The following is a 23,345-nucleotide window of genomic DNA, read 5'->3' as shown; positions in this document are numbered from 1 at the left end:
TGAAATTTTAAAGGGACTGAAGACAAAGAAGTAGAGCAAAACTATGAACAATAAAATGGCAATAAATACATTTCTATCAACAATTGGCTCTAAAAAACACAGTAAGTGAACAAGAACAGTGACAGAATCATGAGCACGGAGAAGGTTTTAGCAGTTGCCAGCTGAGAGGGCAGTGTAGGGGAAAAGGTGAAGAGATGAGGTGACTAAGAAGTACATATAAGTAGTTACAGAATAGCCATGGGGATGTAAGGTATAGTTTGGGGAGTGGAGTAGCCAAAGAACTTACCTGCATGGCCCACGGACATGAACAAGGGTGTGGGGATTGCCTGAGGGAGTGGGGGGTGTTGGGAGAGGGCAAAGGGGGAAAATCAGCACAAGTGTAATAGCATAATCAATAACCTATAGTTAAAAACAAAAAGGAAAGAATCCCTGTCACATGCTACAATGTGGATGAACCTCAAGGACATGATGCTAAGTAAAATAAGCCAGCCACAGAAAGATATGTACTGTCTGATTCCGTTTATATGAGGTGTCCAAAATAGTCAGATACATAGAAACAAAATAAAATGCTAGTTGCCCGGAGCTGGGATGGCGATAGGAGTTCATGGGTATAGGGCTTCGGTTTTGCAAGATGAAGGATATCTGCTCAGCACTGGTTTTGCTCCGAGCTTGATTGATTAACATTACTCAACTGCATACTTAAAAATGACTAAGATGGTGAATTTTAAGTTACATTTTCTAACCACAATTAAAAACATATATTCTTATATAAGAAAGATTGTTGTTTTCATAGGAGTTCTTTGGATAGTTTGGGCTGACCTAGGCTGATGTCATAAAGCAGAAGCAAAGTTCAATTAGAAATGTTCAGAGCAGTGAGTAATAGGACAGGGTTCCGTGATGCTCTGGCTTAAGTAAAAGGTATGGCTTACAGTATTTAGACTTATGGATGGTGCACATGTCTTTTAAAGAACTCAGCAGACTGTGCTGAGTCAGGGAGGTTAATAAGCTTACCAGAGGATATACAGAGAGAAGGTACAAGTGGAAGATGGGCGTAGGCAAATGCACTGCAGAGCCTGTGCTCCTCACCGTGGTACCGTGTACGTGGTCTAGGTGCCATTTTTCACCAGTGTAACGGGTGCAGAAATAGAGCTCATGGTTTTATAAGTTCCCCTTTCCCACAGTAAATGGTGGAACTGGAACTCACACCCAGGCAGACAGTCGGTACTCCAGAATTCTTGTTCTTAACCTCCCCAGTGGGTTATGCCAACAGGTTTCCTGGTATAGTGCCTGGTGTAGAGCAATCACTCAGTTAATGGTTGACATTTTATCAGAAATTGTTGGTTCACAGTGCCTACTAAGCCTGCACTAAGCCTTTGGTAAATGTTGAGTAAATAACTGGCTGGAACTAAAATAACTTTATTTCTCTAATTCAGTCCTACCTTTCATAGCCTTTTACTGCTTTTCTCACTGTCAAGGTATTTCCTGTGGGCTATGTTATCATACCAAGAGCTCTAACTTGTTCTAATATGATGGTAACCTTGGAAGTGAGTCAGGTAGTGTTCCTGCTTTCAGTGTGGAAGTTGAATGTATGTGACACCGCGGGAAAGGCCAGCGGAGCAGGCAGTGATAGATGTGTGTGTAGTGGGACAGGTACCGTGGCAAGTGCTTTGAGCACACTTTCTCACTAACATCGCAACCGTCGTGCGTGGAAGGTCTTATAATCTCCACTTTACACAAGGACCGTGGAAGCCCTCAGGGCGTGGAAAGTTGTGCAGACCTGCAGGTGTAGATGATATACTGCAGAATTTGGGTTTGAGTGCAGATTTAACTCCAGAACCCATTTTCTTAACCATTTTGTTATCTTGCCTCACTAAGAGGCTGAGAGTCTCAAAGAGAGCCTATTTGATACTATTTCAGATGGGCTAAATGTGCAGCATTTAACTCTGGTGCAGACATGATGTGCCATCTTGCTAAGTGTTCCAGTGAAAGGCTGAAATCTTAACTCCCTCAAAGTAAGGTGTTTTTTTTTTCCACCGATAGCTTTGTTTTGCTATGCACTTTCCATTTGTATTAATTTCTTCCCAAGCAAACTATCTGGATTTTTTTGGGGGGGTGCTCAGTATTTGGAGAATGGATTTCTTATACCCAGTAGGACATAATGAAGTCATTATGATCCTTTTGTCTTGCTCCTGTGTTGCAGAGCCTCTTGCCTGCCCACATGTGCCTCACATGTGACCTACATGTGTATTACATGATATTTTTGGCAGCAGAGGAAAATCTATAAAACTGTTTTATGTGCTGTGTTGGTTGTATGTTTGATTTATACCAGGTGGCAGTTCTAATATTAAGGAAGGCAGCCAGTAAGTAAGACTGTTGTCCATGTTTTGTTTTAATGAACTTTGTAAAATGGCAATCAAGGGAAGATATTTGTGGTGTGCACCACAGACAAAGCTCAGTGACTCTAATGATAGGGCGCTTCTAAAAATAGAGTATGAAAGACATACAGTCCACTGACATGAGCATGTGAACACATTGTTTGCAAAAAACAAAAAGTAGAATGCTTCTTTGAAAAGATGCACAGCCTTGTTCAAAATAAGAGAAATGCAAATTAAACACCACTGCTCACCTACTACATTAAAAAAAATCCTGAAGTTTAAAATACTCTGTTGGTGAGTCTGCTGGTCAGAATGCAAAATGGTGCAAAGGCTGTGGAGAGAAAATTTTTTTAAATATATTTTATTGATTATGCCATTAGTTGTCCCATTTCCCCCCTTCATTTCCCTTCACCCTGCACACTACCCCATTTCCCGTCTTTAGTTCATATCCATGTGTTACAAGTTCTTTAGCTTCTACATTTCCCATACTATTCTTGCCCTCCCCCCTGTCTGTTTTCTACCTACCATCTATGCTACTTATTTTCTGTACCTTCTCCCCCCTTCTCCCACTCCCCTGTTGCTAACCCTCCATGGGATCTTCATTTCTGTGTTTCTGCTCCTGATCTAGCTGTCCACTTAGTTTGCTTTTGTTTTAGGTGTGGTTCTTAATAACTGTGAGTTTGCTGTCCTTTCACTGTTCTTTTTTATCTTCTTTTTCTTATATAAGTTCCTTTAACATTCATATAATGAGGCCTTGGTGATGATGAACTCCTTGAACTTGACCTTATCTGAGAAGCACTTTATCTGTCCTTCCATTCTAAATTAAAGCTTTGCTGGATAGAGCAATCTTGGTTGCGGGTCTTTGGTTTTCATGACTTGGAATACTTCTTTCAAGCCCCTTCTTGCCTGTAAGGTCTCTTTTGAAAAATCTGCTGACAGTCTGATGGGAACTCCTTTGTAGGTGACTGTCCCCTTATCTCTTGCTGCTTCTAGGATTCTCTCCTTCATTTTAATCATGGCTAATGTAATGATGATGTGCTTTGGTGTGTTCCTTCTTGGGTCCAACTTCTTTGGGACTCTCTGAGCTTCCTGGAAGTCTATTGTCTTTGCCAGATTGGGGAAGTTCTCCTTTATTTTTGTTCAAATAAGTTTTCTACTTGTTGCTCTTCCTCTTCCTCTTCTGGTACCCCTATAATTCAGATGTTGGAGCATTTAAAGATGTCCTGGAGGTTCCTAAGCCTCTCCTCATTTTTTTGAATTCTTGTTTCTTCTTTTCTGTTTGGTTGTTTCTTTCTTCTTCTGGTCCACTCCATTGATTTGCATCCCAGTTTTCTTTCCATCACTATTGGTTCCCTGTGCATTTTGCTTCATTTCACTTAGTGTAGCCTTCATTTGTTCATCTAATTTGTGACTAAAATCAACCAGTTCTGTGAGCATCCTGACCACCAGTGTTTTGAACTGTGCATCTGATAGGTTGGCTATCTCTTTGTCACTTAGAATTATTGGCTCTGGGGCTTTGAGTTGTTCTTCTGCTTGAGCCATAACATTTTGGTCTGTTCACACCTATTATGTATGGAGAGGGGTGGAGCCTTAGGTGTCACCAGGGCAGGCAACTCAGTCGCTGGGTTGTGACCCATTATGTGGGGGCGGGGTCAGAGAGGGAGCAGTGGTGCTTATTCTCTCTCTGTCTGATTTTGGTCCCCTCTGCCCGCAAGCAAACTGGGCCCTTCTGATGCTGGTTCCCAGGTGGGTGGGCTTGTGTACATTCTAGGACCCTGTGGGTCTCTCCAATGAACTCTCTTATGAGGCTGGGAGCCTCTCCTGGCACCTCAGCCCCCCAAATTTTTATCAATTGGGACTTTTAGGCTTTATTTCCCATTGCTGGGGCCCTGCGTTGCTTGGTCTGTCTCACTGTCCTTTTTTTTCACTTGGTTTATCTGAGCGTGAATGTGTGACCATGGTCAGCCAGCTGCCTTGGGCCCTCACTGGGTCCGCCCATTGTCACCCCATGTCTGGGATCTGCCAACCGCTGCCTGCGTGCCTTGGTCAGTCTGGCAGCCACAGCTTTTCCCCGCTGTGTCCCCTCTTGCTGGCCACGAACTCTGTCCTTCTTACCAGTCTGGATGAATGCTTCATTATTGTCGGACTTCAGTACAGTTCAATTTTCTGTATGTTTTGGTTGTGTTTTTGTTTCTAAATCTTTGTTGTCCTTAAATTTGGTTGTGTGAGGAGGCATAGTATTTCAACCTACTCTTCCATTTTGGCTGGAAGTCAAAAAATTTTTAATATCTTTAAAATTAAGTGCAATTACTATTTAACCATATAATCCTGCTTCTCTGGGTCTATTCTAAGGACACACTAGCAAAAATAAGAAAAGATGTGTGCATGTTACTGCACATTTGAATGGCAAAAGACTAAAAAAATGGATGTTCATTAAAAGAATACTTAATAAATTATAGGTCACCAACCCAAAGGAGACTCTAGAGGGATCCCCAAAGTATATTGTTCAATGAAAGAGGCAAGAAACCAAATTATGTTTATAGTGTACTTCTTCTAAGTACAATGTCTTCTAAGTACAATGAAATGTAGATACAAATTTACAAATATTAAAGTTAAAATAACAGTAGCAAAACCTATACTGTAATGCACACAAACAGTTTTTCTTAAAAGTTACATAAGGGAGAAAGGAAGGTATAGAGATTAGAAGATAGGATTAGAAACTTGACTTCTTGGATTCGAATATTTTGCTGCAGAACCATTTGAATATTTTATATAATTTTAAAACAAAGTTAAGTCTCAAAACAGTAACTCCCAATAACTGAAAGCAAAATGAAACACAACTGTATTTCCGAGGTAAACACACCAAGAGGATTATCGAAAGTCATTGTAAACACAGTGATTCGATGGTTCCCTAGTACGATGTACCTAAGGACAGAGGGAATAGCAGCCGCTCTGAAACTGTGTTTACTCATTGTGTTGTCAATGGTAGTGCTGATGATATTATTAAAGACCATTGTGTGCGCTTTGTGTGATACAGCAAAGAGGTCATTATGTTGGTGTCCTTAAGAATCAGAACTTTTCACATAGCAAATAGAAATACATGTAAGATAAATAGATGTAAGTAAAAATTAGATAATCCTGTTTTGATACTATCATTAAGAAATTATAACATTTTTCATTTGAAAAAATAAAGCAAGTGTCTATAGGCAGTGAGTATGATTAGAGCCCAATATTGTTTTTTAACTACCATTCTCTAATAAAAGGGACGAGGGCTTTGGGGGAACAGGCCAGACCCGGGGCTGCAGCCGAGACTGTACAGCTCGAGTCTGATGTATATTTTAGCACCAGAAGGTAAAGATGCAACTAAAGAATGATGGAACATGTCAAAAGAACACCAGGGCCTGCTTGTAGGAGCTCCTACTGAGAATAGTAAAACCTAAAAATAAATGATAGTAATGTGTTATAGTCTGTTGAATAAAACATAATCCATGAATCCATACTGATACCTTCCAACACATGGACCTACATACATATATAAAAGGAGGTGAAGAAGGAGCTCTTTCTTACAGTATAGTACCAACAAATAAGAATTTGTCAAAATTAGAATGTTTGGTGAGATTATAAAATCACAACTTGGCAACCATCATAGTAATTGATGCAGGCAAGGGTCAGCAAAGGATGTTAACATTAGCAGGTGAAACTTTGATGAAGTACAGGTTATCTACATAGTCACAAAGTTACTTGCCAGAACACACTTACTAATTAACAAGAGAAACATGGTAACTTTGCAATGGAGAATCCTGGAAGACTCTTCCTTAACCAAATGATCAAGGTTAATGTCACTTGTGATAGGGCAGATCAACATCATGTGGCTTTTGATATGAAAAGAATATATCACACCTGTGTTATTTTCATCAAAGGGCATGGTTTGAATATAACCCTGAGGAAAACAGTCTATAAATACCAGGTGTGGGTCTCCCCACAAAATAACTGGCCCTTACTTTTAGAAAAACATGAAGGTCATAAATTTCAAAGACTGAAAACTATTCCACATTCAAAGGAGACAAAAAATCAAAATTGAATGCCAAATTTTATTCAGGATTTTCTTTTGCTGTGAGCAACATTATTCAAATAATTGGGGAAATTTAAACAGGTTGGCGTATTAGTCTTTTATCAATGTTAATTTTTTTTGTTTTGAGACTTGTACTATAGGTGTAAAAGATGATGCCCTTCTTTATAGGAAATATACCCTGAAGTGTTTTATCTCTAAACAGGGATAAAACAATGTCACACATGCAACTTACCTTCATATGGTTCTAAGAAGAATTTAATCATATATTAGAGAAGGAGAAAATGACAAAGCAAAATGTCAACCAACAATGTCAGCATTATTACATTAACAACTACTGGTCAATCTAGGTGAGGGGTATACAGGAGTTTGGTTGTTTTCATTTTTCAGCTTTTCTGGAAGTCTGAATTATGCCAAAGTAAAACATTTAAAATATTTAAATCTGTTTCTTAGATGTGTCCACTATTACAAACCCAATAACAACGAGGACCCCTAGTCCAGGTTCTAGTCTTCAAATATATTTCCCACGGAAAGGAATCGGAGTCCGTGAGCCAAACAGCTGCTCCAGTCTGGAGCACACAGGGCACGCACCGAACTTGAGCTAGCTCATCGTGCGGAAAGGCAAGAATATCATGCAAGAAGACCACTAGGAGGGTGGTCACGCAGCTCAGGAGCCCAACTTCAATAGTCTCCCACTGGGACCAGTGAGAAAATTTGAACGTGAATATGACTAATACCTGTACTGCCGTGAACTATATCTAATATTTTAAAATCTATGTGTTCATCCAAGATAAGTTGATAATCTTTAGACAATGTTATGGGCCCAGAGTTGTTCTTTTCAAAACTGCTAAAGAATCAAACACTTAGTCTGCCTTTTCTACACAAATTGTACTTCATGGTAATCCAATATTTGATGACAGGAAGCTTACCTTTACAGAAATATTTCAACAGATGAATGAGTGTGGAATTATAAAATTAGACTATCACCACTTGACAGTTCCTACTGATTTAATGGATCTAAGGACTATTTATCAATGCTGCCAGCATTGCTCAAGAAGCCTCAATGGGACGTTACACGCCTCCACATGAAACTCTATCCATTCTCTCTGAAGCACAATTTGCAAAAACCAAAAGAGCAATGACAAGACTGCATCCAAACGTAACTACTAATTTACAGAAATTACAAGGGGTGAAGGAACCTTTCAAACCACATTGCAGGGATGCAAAGGGAAAAATCCAGACTGTGGGAAACTCAGAGGACAAAGTACTTGAGTTTTTTGAATAACAACAGCAACAACAAAATTATAGGAGAGAAAAATGAGGCAAAGGAGGGAAAACCTACAGATGAAAAGAGATACGAGACTGCTAATCAGTCAGAACGAGTGGGGCCTTGCTCAGAGCCCAGCCTGTGCAGGCAGATGGAGATAATCAGGGAATTAAAAACTCATTAGGGATCTGTGGACATTGAAGAATTATTAATTTATTATTAGGTATGATAGTTACTGTGTTTGCCAATAAAAATCATGCTTTTCAGGGCTACATGTTGGACAATTTACAAATGACATGATACAGTGAATGGGATCTGCTTCAAAATGACCTGGGTGGGGAAGGGAGAGTGTGGAAGGGATGGAGGCTGAGTTAAGGATGGAGTTTACCTGTGCATTGACAATTGACAAAGGGGCTTATTCTTTGCTTCTTTCTATTTTTATATTTACATGAAAATTTCTATTATAAGAGTAAAATGCTTCAGATCATGGGTGGAAGGGTGGAGAAGACAGCAGAGGAGACGAGGAGGGACAGTATCAGACACCCCTTTGAGCTAGGAGGCATGCTGGGCATTTTCTCATACGTTATTGAATTTAGTTCTTGCCCCAGTCCAAGGCACTGGTTACCTTTTTTCTGATTTATGAATGAGGACACTAAGGCTAGAGTCATTTAATGATTTTTTCCAAGGTCTCAAAACTAGTAATTGATAGACCTGGAATAAATATTCCTGGGCTGATCCTTTGTTCCCTCACTTTCCTTTGGTGTTTTCACACATACACACAAATACTACTCATTCATAAAAACAAGGAAACCCTGCCATTTGTAACAACATGGATGTACATTGAGATCATCGTGCTAAGTTGAATGTCAGAGAAAGACAGATGCTGTATGATCTCACTTACACGTGGAATCTAAATAACCTAACTCTCAGTAGCAGAGTAGAGTGGTGGTTGCCAGGGGTAGGGATCTGGGGAAACTGATGCAAGTGGTCAAAGGGTACAAACTCCCAGTTATGAGGGGAGCCGGTTCTGGGATCTAACGCACAGCACAGTGACTATACTTAACAATACTATTGATATATTGTATACTTGAAAGTTGCTAAGAGACCAGACCTTAAAAGTTCTTACCACAAAAAATGAGGTAATTTTGTTAGGTGACGGATATAGGTACTAGCCATCTTGTGATAATCATTTTGTATTATCTTCATATATCATATTATATAACTTTAAACTTATAGAGTGTTATATGTCAATTATATTTCAGTAAAGCTGGAAAAAAGGTCCAGTTGGAAGAGAACTGTTAACTGTGTGTTTGCACTAAGTTTCTCTATTTGCTAACTCAGGTTCAGTGTGTAGATTAGTTTAAGGATAATTATCATGTGCAAACATTTAGTGGGGTTTTCTGTTAAACCAGACACTTAATGTGTGATTGTGAACTGGCAGAATTAAAATAATTTACTCAAATTTAATAGTTTATAAGAAATATTGTACTATTCCTAATAGATTATCATCTACAGACTTTCTTCTGAAATGGCCTAATCAGTGTTGTCTATGAATCACTGACATGATTTTTAGTTAGACATGAAGATACTTCATAAATCACCACATAGGCATTGTTGTGATTCTCTGAATTCTTTTTAATTTAATCCATACAAATTTTTGTACTTATTTTATGAAATTCAAGTTTGCGAGTTATTATGGAGGAAACAAAGGAATTTAAGGTGTGATACAGCCTTGCACGAACATGTTGCTTTATAAAGAAGAGAAAACATTCAAATAACATGGAATATAAACAAATGTTGTGCTGATAACCAGGAGTAAGAGAAGTTGAACACATTGCAGGCGGGCCCTGGGTAGGCTACTTGGGGAGAGGAGGCCTGGTTGAAGGGAACTCCTCGGACAGCTGCGTTTCCTGCTGGTAGGAAATACGGAGCAAACCTGTTCCCTTTGGGAGAACTTTTGACTGGGAATGCTTTTCTCATTAAATTTGAGTATACTTGCTTAAGAACCTCAATGTCTAGAGGCCTCTAGTTTTAGAAGGGCAAAGTGAATTTATAGGTTTTGAAGGAATCATTGGGATTTACATTGTTTAGCACTGAAATTTTAAATGATTTGTTTATCTGTACACTTAAAATATTTTCCAAAATGTGTCTTATTTGGTGTGCACTTAAAAACATTTTCTGTTGATGTCTGTGATGAGCTATGGAGGAGGGCTGAGAACTGGTGTCTCTGATAAAATGCTCCGTAAAGACTTATGGAAATATATTCACTTAGCTTGCTCAATATAAGAAGTTCGTCCAAAGAAAAGTGTGTTATCTTAATTTATTACAGGTAAACAGACTATTTTCTTGAAAGTTTAGAAATACAATAATTTTTAAAGGGCTGCTATTTTTTTTAAAAGCTTTGTGCGTTCCAAAAAATAAAAATAGTGGAGTATTTTTATTAGAGTAACAAATAGTAGAGTAACAAAAAAAGGAAAACAAAAGAAATAGTAGAGTCACATTTTTCTTCATCTATAAAACACTCACCTCCTGACTCCCCTGCCCTTGTTTGCATGTCCTTCACATTGCTCTGTGCATCAGCCACTTCTCACTGAACTTCTCTTGGAGTTAAACCAACCTCATATCAAACTGTTTATCTTTCCTTGCTCTGCGCTCCAGCAGCACTGGCCTCTCTCATTTATTTATTTATTTCATTTCAAATAAGCAACCAAGGAGGGTTTTTTTTTCCAGATTCTCTGCAGCTCTCACCTTTTGAACATACTCAACTCTAAATTCTATTTTACTTTCTCATGTGTGGTGTCAGAACCTATTTCTTTTTACAACAGTCAATTTCTTTGGCCCCGCCCTTCGATGTTGAGCCTGTAGTAAGACAAATCTCTCAGCCCAGTTCTGCCCCCTGATGCAAGTGAGAATAACTTTGAATTAATTACCCAACCTTTGAAATGTACTGTCTATAGAATATAACTTCAGAGCATGGAACTTGGAGCTGGAAGCAATATCTGGATGGATCTTTGAGTCACTCCCCCTTGAGAGTTGAGTTGAGAACCCTCCAGGGGAGAGCCCCAAAGTAGATTCACGTTCGAAACTACATCCAAGGGCGAACATCAAAGCATAGTGAATTCCACTTGCACAGCCTAAGGCTAAGGCATGACAATACAAAGTTACTAACTTTTAACAGTTGATATGCAGAAATTTACTAGGGATCAAAAACTCAAATAAAAAAAACTGAACTGATACAATTTTTATCATAAAGAAACTTTTAATTAAACCTGCCTCATCAATTCTCTGCTTCATTTCTCTGTTCATATTTACAGCTAAGTGCCTGTTCTTACCCAGCTGGCCCATTCCTGAGGTTCAGTTTACCGTGTTTTTCCCCAGGAATATCACATATAGAGAAGTGGTTTGAATCAGTCCACATCCTTAAATAAGTGGTCTGCTAGTGTAGGTACAGAATTCTCTAGTTTAACTGTGCTACCCCAGTGTAGTAATTCATCTGACACAGTCAGTCTTGTAATTCCCATCATCCCATTTTGCAGTTGGAGAAAGTGAAATTCAGAGAAGTAACATTTCAGAGACACACAGGCCAAAACTGATTCTAAAGCTGTAAATGAATTTATACATTTTTTAAATCCTAAAACATGTCTTTGTCTTGATTTGCTTTCAGAAGCAAATTTAGGTTTAAAATTTAACAATTTTGTTAATTTTAATTCTCATACTTCAAATAATATTAAATAGTGGCAGATGAATATGCCTTTCTAGATATTATAAAATGTTAATTTGATTATATGACTTCACAGCTGAAAGCCATTATAGTGCTTTGATTTTCTGACTCTGGGAACATGAATATGGAAGGAATTCAGATTAGTTGCTAAGTTACACCAACATTATTACTAAAATATTTGCTACATTTTTCATTGTGGGCTGGGAATCAATAGTAAGATATACAACTACTTTCTATTGCTTGTTATCACTCGGGTAAATGTCTATCAAATATGTCCTAGTCATATTTCAAATATTGCATAATGTGTTTTATTGGTATATTAATTAATATTATATTGTATATATTGTAATACTATGTTTCTGTTGTATCATTTTATTTGTATATTGTTTCTGAAGATTGTAAAGACTCAGAGACCAAGCCTGAATTTTTAAGGAATTGATCAAGACTCTTGTGATACTGAAAATTACAGCTAAACATAATTTGAGCAAAGCCTGTGCCCCTCAGATCGAGATTTTAGATTAGATATTTTCTCACTATAAGACTAATGCATATTTATCATAGAATATTAAAAAGACATGGCTGTGCCAAAAAGATAAATTAAAATTAACCTGTGGTTCCCACATTCAGATAAAAGTATTAAAATTTAGTCTTATAATTGTTTCTTCCAACAAATCAAGCAGTATCTGGCACATGGTAGGTATTAATAAAATATAAGACAAGGAATAAATTAATAGATTAGTGTATAAATGATGGATATACATCCATGTGAATTTTTAAACAAAATTAGATAATAAAAATAGATATTATTATTTTTAAAAAAGATTTTGTTTATTTATCTTTAGAGGGGAAGGGAAGGAGAGAGGGAGAGAAATGTGAATGTACGGTTGCCTCTCATGCATCCTCTGCTGGGAACTGGCCTGCAACCCAGGCATGTGCCCTGACTGGGAATCGAACCACGGCCCTTTGGGTTTAGTCCCTTGCCCAATCCACTTAGCTACACCAGCCAGGGCAAATTGGTATTATTTTCTAACCTGCTCTTTTCCACTTACCAAGATAGTCTTAGTAATTACATGTATTCAGTATTCTCATATCATTTTAAATGATTAAATAACAAATATTGAAAATATCACTTAAAAAGCCACATCATATCCATGAAGTGGAGTATGTTTTCATACATCTATTTGTGTATGAAAGGAGGTCACTTTGACGTTTTTGAATTAGCATAAGATACCTGTCAGTGACACCACCCTGCTTGGATCCTAAAAGTCCAAAGTGCCCCCAGTTGGAGGCAATGCACCTTCCAGCTCCGTCTCCTCTTTCCCTGGTGTCCTGACCCTGTTCCACTTCCCTCCTGCAAAATTACTTAAAATTCCCAGTGACACCAAGTTCCTTCCCTGTGTGGGCCACACAGCACACTCTTCCTTTGACCACAAACTTTTGTCCTGTACCTGCTTCCTGAGAACACTTGTGCAGCTTCCAGACCGAAATAGACGAGTTCCCTCCTGGGTCCTTCGTGACAGTGACCTTCAGGAATCAGCACAAACAACATAGAGTAAGTGATCCCATAGTGATGGAGAGAACTGAAATTTGAAGTTAATTCAGAAAGAAAAAAAGGAACCTTTTGATGTGAGGAAGCAGTTGGAACTCTAGCCATATTATTTCCTCGTTGTCCTAGTGATCCGAGTAAATAATCTCTTGCGGCACATTCTTTTCTCCTCTTCAGGAAGCAGTGGCCTTTAACTCCTCTCTTCTGAGACCCTGTGTGATTGGGGAATGGATCGGTCGAGAAGAGAATGATGCTGATCCATTAGCGGCCGAAATGCTGCAGCCCCCAATTCCAAGAAGTAAAAATGAACAATGGGAAAGTGAAGATAGCAGCTCTAGCCCCGCAGGAAGGTAAGGTTAAATGACATCTAAGATTCGGAATATTATAATCATTACGAGGTAAAGGCAAAATAAATCCAACTGTATGAATTTGTTGAAATAACCCTTAACAATTTTATCTAGAAAATTACGTTGACTCCCCATAAGATAAACATTAATTTCTCTGCTTTAACGTTAGAGTGCTACTTGATTTGCTTTTAGGTTTTGGTTGTGATTTTTTTCTTTACATCTGAGAAAATTACCATTTCTTTGCTACTAATCCCAAACAGAGAAATAACTTCAAGGCTATAACTGTCAGTCGAGACTTTCTATAATGTTGGGTGGGGCATGGCTGACTGTTAAGAATTGCAGGTACGTCTATCTTTATAATCAATGTTTTCAAATTTGGGGGTCACATACTCAGAAGAGAGATTGCCAGGTAGTATGGTAGCTGCATTCTTAATTGTTGGACGAACCCCCACGCTGTTTTCCATGTGGCTCTATCGGTTTACGTTCCCACCAGCAGTGAGTGAGGGTTCCTTTTTCTCCATAGCCTTGCCAACATTTGTCATTTCCTGACTTATTGATAATAGCCATTCGAACAGGTACAAGGTGGTACTTAATTGTGGTTTTGATCCGCATTTCCTGGATGGTTAGTGAAGTGGAGGATGTTTTCATACATCTATTGGCCATCTGTGTGTCTTCTTGGAAAAAGTGTCAGTTCATGTAGAGGACATGAACTGGCCCCCTTTTTTTAATTGGATTGTTTATTTTGCTGTTGTTGAGTTGTATGAGTTCTTTATATATTTTGGATGTTTAGCCCCTATTGGAAGTAAGCTTGCAAGTATCTTCTCCCCTTCAGGTCATTCTCTTTGTTTTGTTGATGGCATTTTGTATGTGTGAGTGTGTGTGGTACAGAAGCTTTTTAGTTTGGTGTAGTCTCATTCATTTATTTATGCTTTTACTTTTCTTGTCTTTGGGGTCAAGTTAAAAAAATACCCTCTCAGAATGAGGAACATAAAACTGAAGGCTGCAAACTAATAGACAACAGTATGGTGGTTACCAGAGGTAAAAAGGGTGAGGAGAGAATGAATGGTGATCAAGGGGGTCCAAATGAATGGTGAGGAGAGAATGAATGGTGATGGAAGGGGGTCAAATGAATGGTGAGGAGAGAATGAAGGGTGATCAAGGGGGTCAAATGAATGGTGATGGAAGGAGACAAGTCTTTGGGTGGTGAGCACACGACGCAATGTGCAGGTGGTATGTTATGTGATTGTACACCTAAAAGCTATGTAATTTTATTAATCAGTGTCAGCCCAATAAATCTAATTCAAAAATAATGGAAAAGGAAGGACTTCTGAGGTACAAGAGACACATAGTCAACAGGAAAAAGAAAACTATTAAATGTATACTAGTCAATACAAGCCAGTGTTAGTGTGGCAAAAACCTTGGTTAGAACCATTTAAGCTTAGAGTTGATAGCTATGATGGCATATAACTACTTACATTTTCTTTTTTTAAAATATATTTTATTAATTATGCCATTACAGTTGTCCTATTTCCCCCCTTCATTCCCCTCCATCCTGCACACCCCTCTCCCACCATTCTCCCCTTTAGTTTATGACCACGTGTCTCAAGTTCTTTAGATTCTATATTTCCCCTACTATTCTTGCCCTCCCCCCTATCTTTTTTCTACCTATCATCTATGCTACTTATTTTCTGAACCTTCTCCCCCCTACTCCTTCTCTCACTCCCCTGTTGCTAACCCTCCATGGGATCTTCATTTCTATGGTTCTGCTCCTGATCTAGCTGTCCTCTTAGTTTGCTTTTGCTTTAGATGTGGTTCTTAATAACTGTGAGTTTGCTGTCCTTTCACTGTTCACCTTTTTTATCTTCTTTTTCTTAGGTAAGTCCCTTTAACGTTTCATATAATAAGGGCTTGGTGATGATGAACTCCTTGAATTTGATCTTATCTGAGAAGCACTTTATCTGCCCTTCCATTCTAAATGAAAGTTTTGCTGGATAGAGCCATCTTGGATGCGGGTCCTTGTCTTTCATGACTTGGAATACTTCTTCCCAGCCCCTTCTTGCCTGTAAGGTCTCTTTTGAGAAATCAGCTGACAGTCTGATGGGAACTCCTTTGTAGGTGACTGTCCCCTTATCTCTTGCTGCTTCTAGGATTCTCTCCTTCATTTTAATCATGGCTAATGTAATGATGATGTGCCCTGGTGTGTTCCTTCTTGGGTCCAACTTCTTTGGGACTCTCTGAGCTTCCCGGACTTCCTGGAAGTCTATTTCCTTTGCCAGATTGGGGAACTTCTCCTTTATTATTTGTTCAAATAAGTTTTCCACTAGTGGCTGTTCCTCTTCCCCTTCTGGTACCCCTATAATTCTGATGTTGGAATGTTTAAAGATGTCCTGAAGGTTCCCAAGCCTCTCCACCTTTTTTTGAATTCTTGTTTCTTCATCCTTTCCTGTTTGATCATTTTTTTTCCTCCTTCTGGTCCATTCCTTTGATTTGAGTCCCAGTTTCCTTTCCATTACTATTGGTTTTCTGTGTATTTCCCTTCATTTCAATTAGTTTAGCTTCCATATGTTCCTCTAATTTGTGACTAAAATCAACCAGTTCTGTGAGCATCCTCTTCACCAGTGTTTTGAGCTGTGCATCTGAAAGTTTGGCTATTTCTTCATGGCTTAGATTTATTGGCTCTGGGGCTCTGAGTTGTTCTTGAGCCATGTTTTGGTCTGTTCATGCCTGTTATGTATGAGGAGCAGAGCCTTAGATGTTCACCAGGGTGGGGCCACCCAGGTCACTGGTTTGTGATGTTGTATGTGGGGGTGGGGTTAGAGAGGGACAATGGCAGTCCCCTCTGCCACTTCCCACCTCTGGGGCCTGTGCGGTCCATCTCACTGCTTGCTCCTTCGCCCGTTATCTGCGCGAGAATGTGTGACCTGAGTCAGCCCTCAGTGGTTCCACTGCCTCGCGCCCTCAGTGGGTCCACCCGCTACTCCACACCTGGGATCCTCCCACGGCTGCTGGCGCACCTGGGTTTGCATGCCCGGGTCAATCTGGTAGATCTTTCCTGCCCGACCCCACTCTGCTGCTGGCTCTGCCCCTCTTACCGGTTTGGCTGAAGGGTTTGTTGTTGTCAGACTTCCATATAGTTCAATTTTCTGTGGTTTGGCTGTGTTTTTGTTGCTAAAACTTTGTTGTTTTTAAACTTGGTTGTGCGAGAAGGTACAGTGCTTCCACTTGTGCCTCCATCTTGGCGGAAGTCCTTTACATTTTCTTTGGTTTTATGTTTAAAACTATTATGATTTGTGTATTTGAAAGTCCACATGTCATTTTACTTGGGCCTGAGATGCTCAAAATTGTGATGGGCGATTTCCTGTTTCCATGTGCCAATAGAAGGGGAATGTTCAGATCATAGTTATCAGAAAAAGGTATATGTAGAATAGCCACTTTCGTACTAGCAGTTGCAATGAGTGACATTTAAAACAGTAATGAAAATGTCAATGAGGAATTTGGAGTGAGGAAGCATTATGTGAAGCATGGCCTGCAGGAGATGGAGAAAATGGACACAAATACTCCTGAGCTGAAATGTGGCAGGGCTGACGCTTTCAGAGAGTGTTGCCAGATGAGCAACAGAGAAGAGCTCTCCCCCTGCACAGTTGTAGCCGCAGCCACTTTGTATACCCCACCTTAGATTTAGCAGCAAGCAATAACTATTCTTTCTCAAGAGAAAATTGTATTTCCTATAATGCAATAGCTCTCAGGGTTTTTTTTTTTTTTTTACTTACCACTTGTCTGGAGGGAAGGAAATTCAGAATACTCATTAATGTGCTTCAGGATGTAAAAAATCGACTCTATTTCCTTGAGAAATAACTTTTAAATTATTTAAATAGTTTGAGTGTCCTAGAGCAGGAGAATAAAACCATTTTTTAAAATCCATTTACCTTCTTTTGTGAAATGCCAGATCAATTTCACCTGTCAATGAGAGTAATTTTATTTTTACTATCAGGCATATGAAATTCACTAGACCTTTATCTTTATTCATTGCTAGAACTTTAGTTCATAAATGTAAAATAGAGAAATGTCAACTTTCATTCAGTCATAAAATAATTGGAGCTATTTACTGCCAATGTTAGTGTTTCTATTTTTTCCCCTAGCTTCAGTGAGCTCTTATGTCTTCTTGAATACCCATTAAAGGAAATCTTTTCTGCAGTCCTAGTTCCATTCCTTACCCGTAAAACTCAATCCATAAAAATCTCTCAAGTATTTGTTTAAAATATTTAAAAAATGTTTTCAGTTTTATTTTTCTCTGTCTTTAAATTATAAGTTGAAGTATTAACCTATGAAATGAAGAAAGTGTAAAATCCTGGCCATATGCCCCTGTAGTAGAGCTGAAAGAATGCATGCTTCTCTGAACAAAATGTAAAGAATAACAATAAAATATGGATTTTGAAACTATATCTCTCTCATCTTCTAATACGAAACAGGATTTCTAAATTTATACCAGGCATTCATACAGCATTAGATTTGTTGTGGTTGAATAAAAACAGGTTGTCAATGTTGGGGAGTATCGAGGAGGGGGGTGGGCAGGCCACAGGTGAGCAGTGGGGTGAAATGGGACAACTACAATTGAACGACAATTTAAAATTTTCAAAATAAGTGTTAAGAAGAACAAATGGCTCTACAGTTTGTAGTTATAGTATTAGCATTTGTCCTTAGATAGTAATGAACTTGTGCTCTAACTTAACCGTGCTAAATATTTACAAACTACTTGATACTCTAGACTCCTGAAAGAAAAGACTTAATTCTCAAAGATGACTTCATCCATTTCTCGCTCCCCCACTGGGACTGGCACTTTGTCCTTGTCAACAGACATCTGTTATGTGAATGAAGGAGGCACAGAGGTGGCTTTCATCAGACGTCTGCTAAATAGAGCTTATTTATAAGGATTGTTTAATGTCCATCTTAACTTTTTACCCTTTTCCTAACTCTGTCTCTCCTGTTGTTTGATGCTCAACTCTCATTTGCATGGCTGTTATCATTACGCTCAATTTTTGGTACATAGTCAACTTTCCCTAGCATATGTATTATTCTGTATTTACATATGTATTATTCTGTATTCAGAACAATACACATGCAACAGGCTGGTCTTTCACCTTTAGATTAGAGAGGATTAAATAAAAGACATAGTGAATCTTAAAAGCCTTATGGGTAGAAACTTACCCACAATTTTTTTCCCGGAAATTCTTTTTTTGTTTGTTTGTTTTTTTAATGGTATACTTTATCTTAACTTTTCTTTGGGTTCTGCAGTGCAGCATTGTGTGAAAAATGTAAAGAACTTTAGTACATGTTGCTGGATAAGTGCTGGTTCAAAGGCAATTATGAGGGCAATATGGAGAAATTACTAAAAAAGATGAAAGCTATTAACATGGAGTCTGTGACCCCTCTACGGTCTGTGGGTGGAGTCCAAAGACTGCAAATCTCTTGAAATTATGGGCAAATTGTTGTGTATGTGTGCATATTGACATTTTTCTGCCCATCTTTCATAGATGCTCAAAGTGGTTCTAAATTAAGACAGGTTAGGAAAGAAATTGAAGCAGCCACACTACAAAAGAAAGAGGGATTCACAAAAGAGGCAAATGTGTTGAGGAATGATGGATGGTTTTCCGCGATTGTCAGGCACTACCAATTGGCATGCACTGCTATAGTTTCTCTGGCCATTTAGGGGGAAGACGTATATGTTCATTGCACATTTAGAGCTATTAAGAACAATCATACTTTTGTAATATAAAGTAAACAAAAATTAAGTTTAATAAAACTATGTAATTCTACTTTAAGCCATCTTAATTAGACTTTGCAATAGCTGGGTAATGGAGTTCCTAGAATTACTTGCTGAATTGTAATGTGAATTGTAAATAGGTTCATCAAGGCTTAAAAGCCTAATGTAATGTCTCTAAGTTGAAGCACATTATTAAAACAAGAGCAATATCAATAAATAATATAGTCAGGTAAACTGGCTTCATTAGTTAAGTGAACATTGTTATTAGAAGGTGAATAGGCCAAAATAAAAAGAAAATCTTACAACTTAGAAATATATATTTTTCAAATGAAAACCAAAAGCACTTCCCATTAAGAAGTTTTCCTTTTCATTAAAACTCATAATTGTTTTTTCTATATCTGTAAAGAAATGCTGGAAATGTTTCCCTCTTCTTAAGAGTTCCCTTTATTGGCATCAAGAGGAAAACAATAAACAAGTGAATATAAAAATATAAACCATAAATTTAAGCAGTATGATAGGAAATAAACCAGAATAAAAAAGAAGTGTGAGAATAAAGAACCTTAAAAGTGTCACATTTTGAGTGTGTGGACACTATAGAACTTTGGCAGAGACTAAATCAAACTTCTTAATTTAGAAATACTCTAACATGTAAATTTTATGTGCAAAGACTGTTGATTAATCAAAATTCAGTCTTCCAAAGGCATCAAAGAACAGAAACTTTAAAAATGTCCAAAACATACAAAAATTATACTCCATGACTCACTAATTTCTCTTTAAAGCCAAAAAAGTGTGTAACTAAATCATACACTTATATCAGAATGTTGATGATGTCATTTTTATATGTTCAAAATATGAACTCATAGACTCATAGATGGATTCTTATCAAGCAGGCAACATTTGGGACTTAACCAGAGGTTAGGTCTCAAAGCCCAGCATTATCTTCATGACCAATAAAAACCATGTATTTTAATGTGACTAATGAAAACAGTTGGTTCACCCCTCATGAAATACTCTTGGTTATTGTTGGCTGAATAATAGAAGTTACAATCCATAATCTGCCATTAGTTCCTTATCTTTCACATTTTGATGCTTTTCTTTCTTCTGTTTCACTACCAATTTTTTTATTTTCCTGGATTTTGATGTCTCTCAAGTTGAAAGACTCATATACATCCATTTAAATTAATTCTTATTTTATTTAGTGTGCTTTAAAAATGAGGTTTAAATTTACTTATTGAGCACTCACATAAGCTAATGTACTAGATACTGGGTGAGATCAGCAAGAAAATAAATGAAAATCCTAGATTGAAAGTACTCACTTGAAGAGAATGAGAAGGAACTGTGTCTTGTTTCTGCAGGTCAGTGCCCACAGTGCCTTATAGATAGCATTTAAAAAAGGACAGAGATCTCATGCATAAATCAGAAAGCACAGCAGTTATGTGTGAAACTTTATGACTTCTTCAACAACCTGGGCTTTAATGCAAAGAGAACTCTTTAATTTCTGACTTGAGTCAAGGCATTTATTTCTTTTCTGGGCACGTTACATGATGGTACTTACTATGCACATGTTCGCTTTAAGTGGTTACATTTTACAGAAAACATAGGAGACAATGTGGCTAATCACATCAGAGAAGAAGGACATTTGCAAATAAATGCAAAGGGAAAAGTGGTTGAACTGGTTACACTTGTCCTCGGAAAGTTTAGCATGGATTATAGGAAGTTACATTTCAGTAAATGTTTTCTGCCTCAATTCAGGGTGAGGGAGTTTTAGCAAAAGCAAGTCTCATAGCAGTCTAGGTACAATGCAGGCCTTATTCTCCATGGGAGAACCTATCTGTGGGTGTGGGTCTTATCTGGGTTCACACTACGCAGAACAGTCTCCTATAGCAGTTAACTACAAAAAGCTTAGGATACAGGTTAAGAGAGGATTCATCCAGTTTTTCACCAAAGAAAGCATATGGGGTCAGACAAATTGGATGCTTGTGAAACAGGCTAGAACAAGGTTAGTCACCCCGGGAAGAGTGGGGTGGGGAGGAAGAGGGGAAATGGTCAGAATTCAGGCCTGTCAATAGGGAAGAGCAAGTCTGCACCTGGAGGGTGGGCACATCGAAGTGGAGGGGCATTGAGGCCACTTTAAAACTCCCTTTCCACTGGATTTTGGTTTAAAAATTACCCTTTTAAATCAGGTCAAACTGGATATGTAGAGTGTATTAACATAGCATTGAAATATTAACTGGGTATTCTTTTTCATATGGCTCAAGGCTTTTTTGGTTGGTTTTCATTTTTTAATTTAAATTTAATTAACTTTCAATATTATTTTGTATTAATTTCAGGTGTACAGCATAGTGGTTAGACAGTCATTTAGTTTACAAAGTGATTCCCCTGATATTACCAGTACCCACCTGGCACCACACCTAGTTATTACAATGTTATTGACTATATTCCATATGCTGTACTTTCCATGTGGCATGTTACTGTTCAAGAAGAGACCTGAAATATTTAGAACGCTGACCATTGTGTTCTTTAAATATATAATGGTCCTATCACTTTAGAGAATGCTTTATGTGTTTCCTCTCTCTTAACCTATTTCACACTCATGAAAACATTATTATCCTCATTTTACGAATAAGGAAACCAAGTCCCGGAGTGATTATATTACTGGCCCAAAACTGGACAGCTGTTAAGTAGCAGAGCCAGGCTGTCTTGCTTCAAATTCTGCACCTTTAGATGCTTTGTTATGTTGCTTTTCTTCATGGAGAGGTTCTAAGAATTCCATTATCATTAAGATTGAGGTTCAATATTTGGATAAGAGGGGACCCAGAACCCTAAGTGCTCTTAGAAACACCCTAAACCCATCTCTCCCCATCTTTTGCTTCCCTGTGGCAGGGTGCTGTGTTCTCTCTCATGGTGCAGTTTTCACTTCCACAATCCATAGGCATTCCTCATTAAAAGCAGTATGTATATCTTTTATCATAATGAAAAGTGAATGGAGCTGAAGTTATGAATGAGTATTATTATTTTAAAATAATTTGACTTCAATAAAATATTGCACATGTAAATTCCATTTAGCATGTTTGGTCTATCAGCTAAGAAATCCAAATTAAAAATTGTTTTGTTTGTTTACTTCTCGATAAGGAAGGTTAGTCAAGGAATTCTTTTAAATTGCTACATTATTTCTCAGCTTAAAAGACACAGATGAAATTATTCAGAAGACAGATGCTATGGCAAGAAATTGGGGCTAAACTAACATCCATCAGTTTGCAAATGAATATTTGTATTATCTCTACTAATAAAGCATAAAATAATTTCTTTCCATTGAATTTGAATTACACTGATAGTTACAAAAATAAAAACAAGTATTTTAAAAGGGATGCCTATTTTCATCACTGTGAGAGTTCCTGTTTAGGTTGGGAACATAAGTTAGGATGAAAGTTAAAGTTGAAATAGGTATTATGGATAAGACTATGACTTCATTATTAGTTTTCTTATTTTTCCCTCAACTTTTCACTTTGAAAAATATCAAACTACAGAAAATTTAAGAGCAGTAACATCAGTATCTGCATGCCATCCACACATATCACTGATTAACATTCTGCCTTTGCTTTATCTGTCTCTGCAAATAGATCAATCTATTCTATTTAATTCTATTTATTTTTTATGGACCACCCAAAAATAAGTTGTAGGTATTATAATATGTTAAATCCTTAATTCTTTAATATTCATTACCTGAGAATAAGGTATTATACAAATATAGTTGTATATATTATGCAACTATAATAACATTGGTATACCATAACATTTAACAATGACACCATAAAATCATCTAATATAGAGTTTATATTCAAATTTCTCTAATTTTCCCAGTGAAGTATTTTATGGATTTTTGTGGGGTTTTTTGTTTATTTGCTTATTTGTTTCTTTTTTATGAAGTATCCACTAAAGGATCATGTGTGTCATTAGGCTGTTGAGTCTGTTTAGTCTCCTATAATGTACAGCAGTCTTCTACCTTTGTTTTCTTTCATAACATCGATGTCCTAGTAGACTACAGGCAATTGTTTCCAAATCTGGAGACGTCTGATTGTTTCCTAATCATTAAGTTCAGATCAAATATTTTTGGCAAGAATTCTACATAGGGGTATGGTGTGCCTCCTCATTTTACTACATCTAGAGGTTCATAATGTCAGTTTGTGCCATGGTTAGTGAGGCCGAGTGTGTTGACTTGGTCAAGGCCGTATCGACTGGCCTTCTTCATTGTAAAGTTA

The 23,345-nt window shown here is 37.8% G+C and overlaps 1 protein-coding gene across 1 annotated transcript in view; it reads left to right on the top strand.

The window, feature by feature from the left end:
- The window catches only part of CUNH8orf34 (chromosome unknown C8orf34 homolog), a 299,403-nt gene that overhangs the window by 82,758 nt on the left and 193,300 nt on the right, over positions 1–23,345 (top strand). The window contains exon 7 of the mRNA XM_053661119.1: positions 13,156–13,328. Within this exon, the coding sequence (XP_053517094.1) occupies positions 13,156–13,328 (173 nt within the window). The remainder of the gene's footprint in view (positions 1–13,155; positions 13,329–23,345) is intronic.

The sequence above is a fragment of the Artibeus jamaicensis genome, unplaced genomic scaffold (genome assembly GCF_021234435.1).
Source record: "Artibeus jamaicensis isolate MK-2021 breed Jamaican fruit bat unplaced genomic scaffold, CSHL_Jam_final scaffold_916, whole genome shotgun sequence".
NCBI lineage: Eukaryota > Metazoa > Chordata > Mammalia > Chiroptera > Phyllostomidae > Artibeus > Artibeus jamaicensis.
The sequence above is the reverse complement of the archived record's forward strand: the minus strand, read 5'-3'. Positions and strand labels throughout refer to the sequence as shown.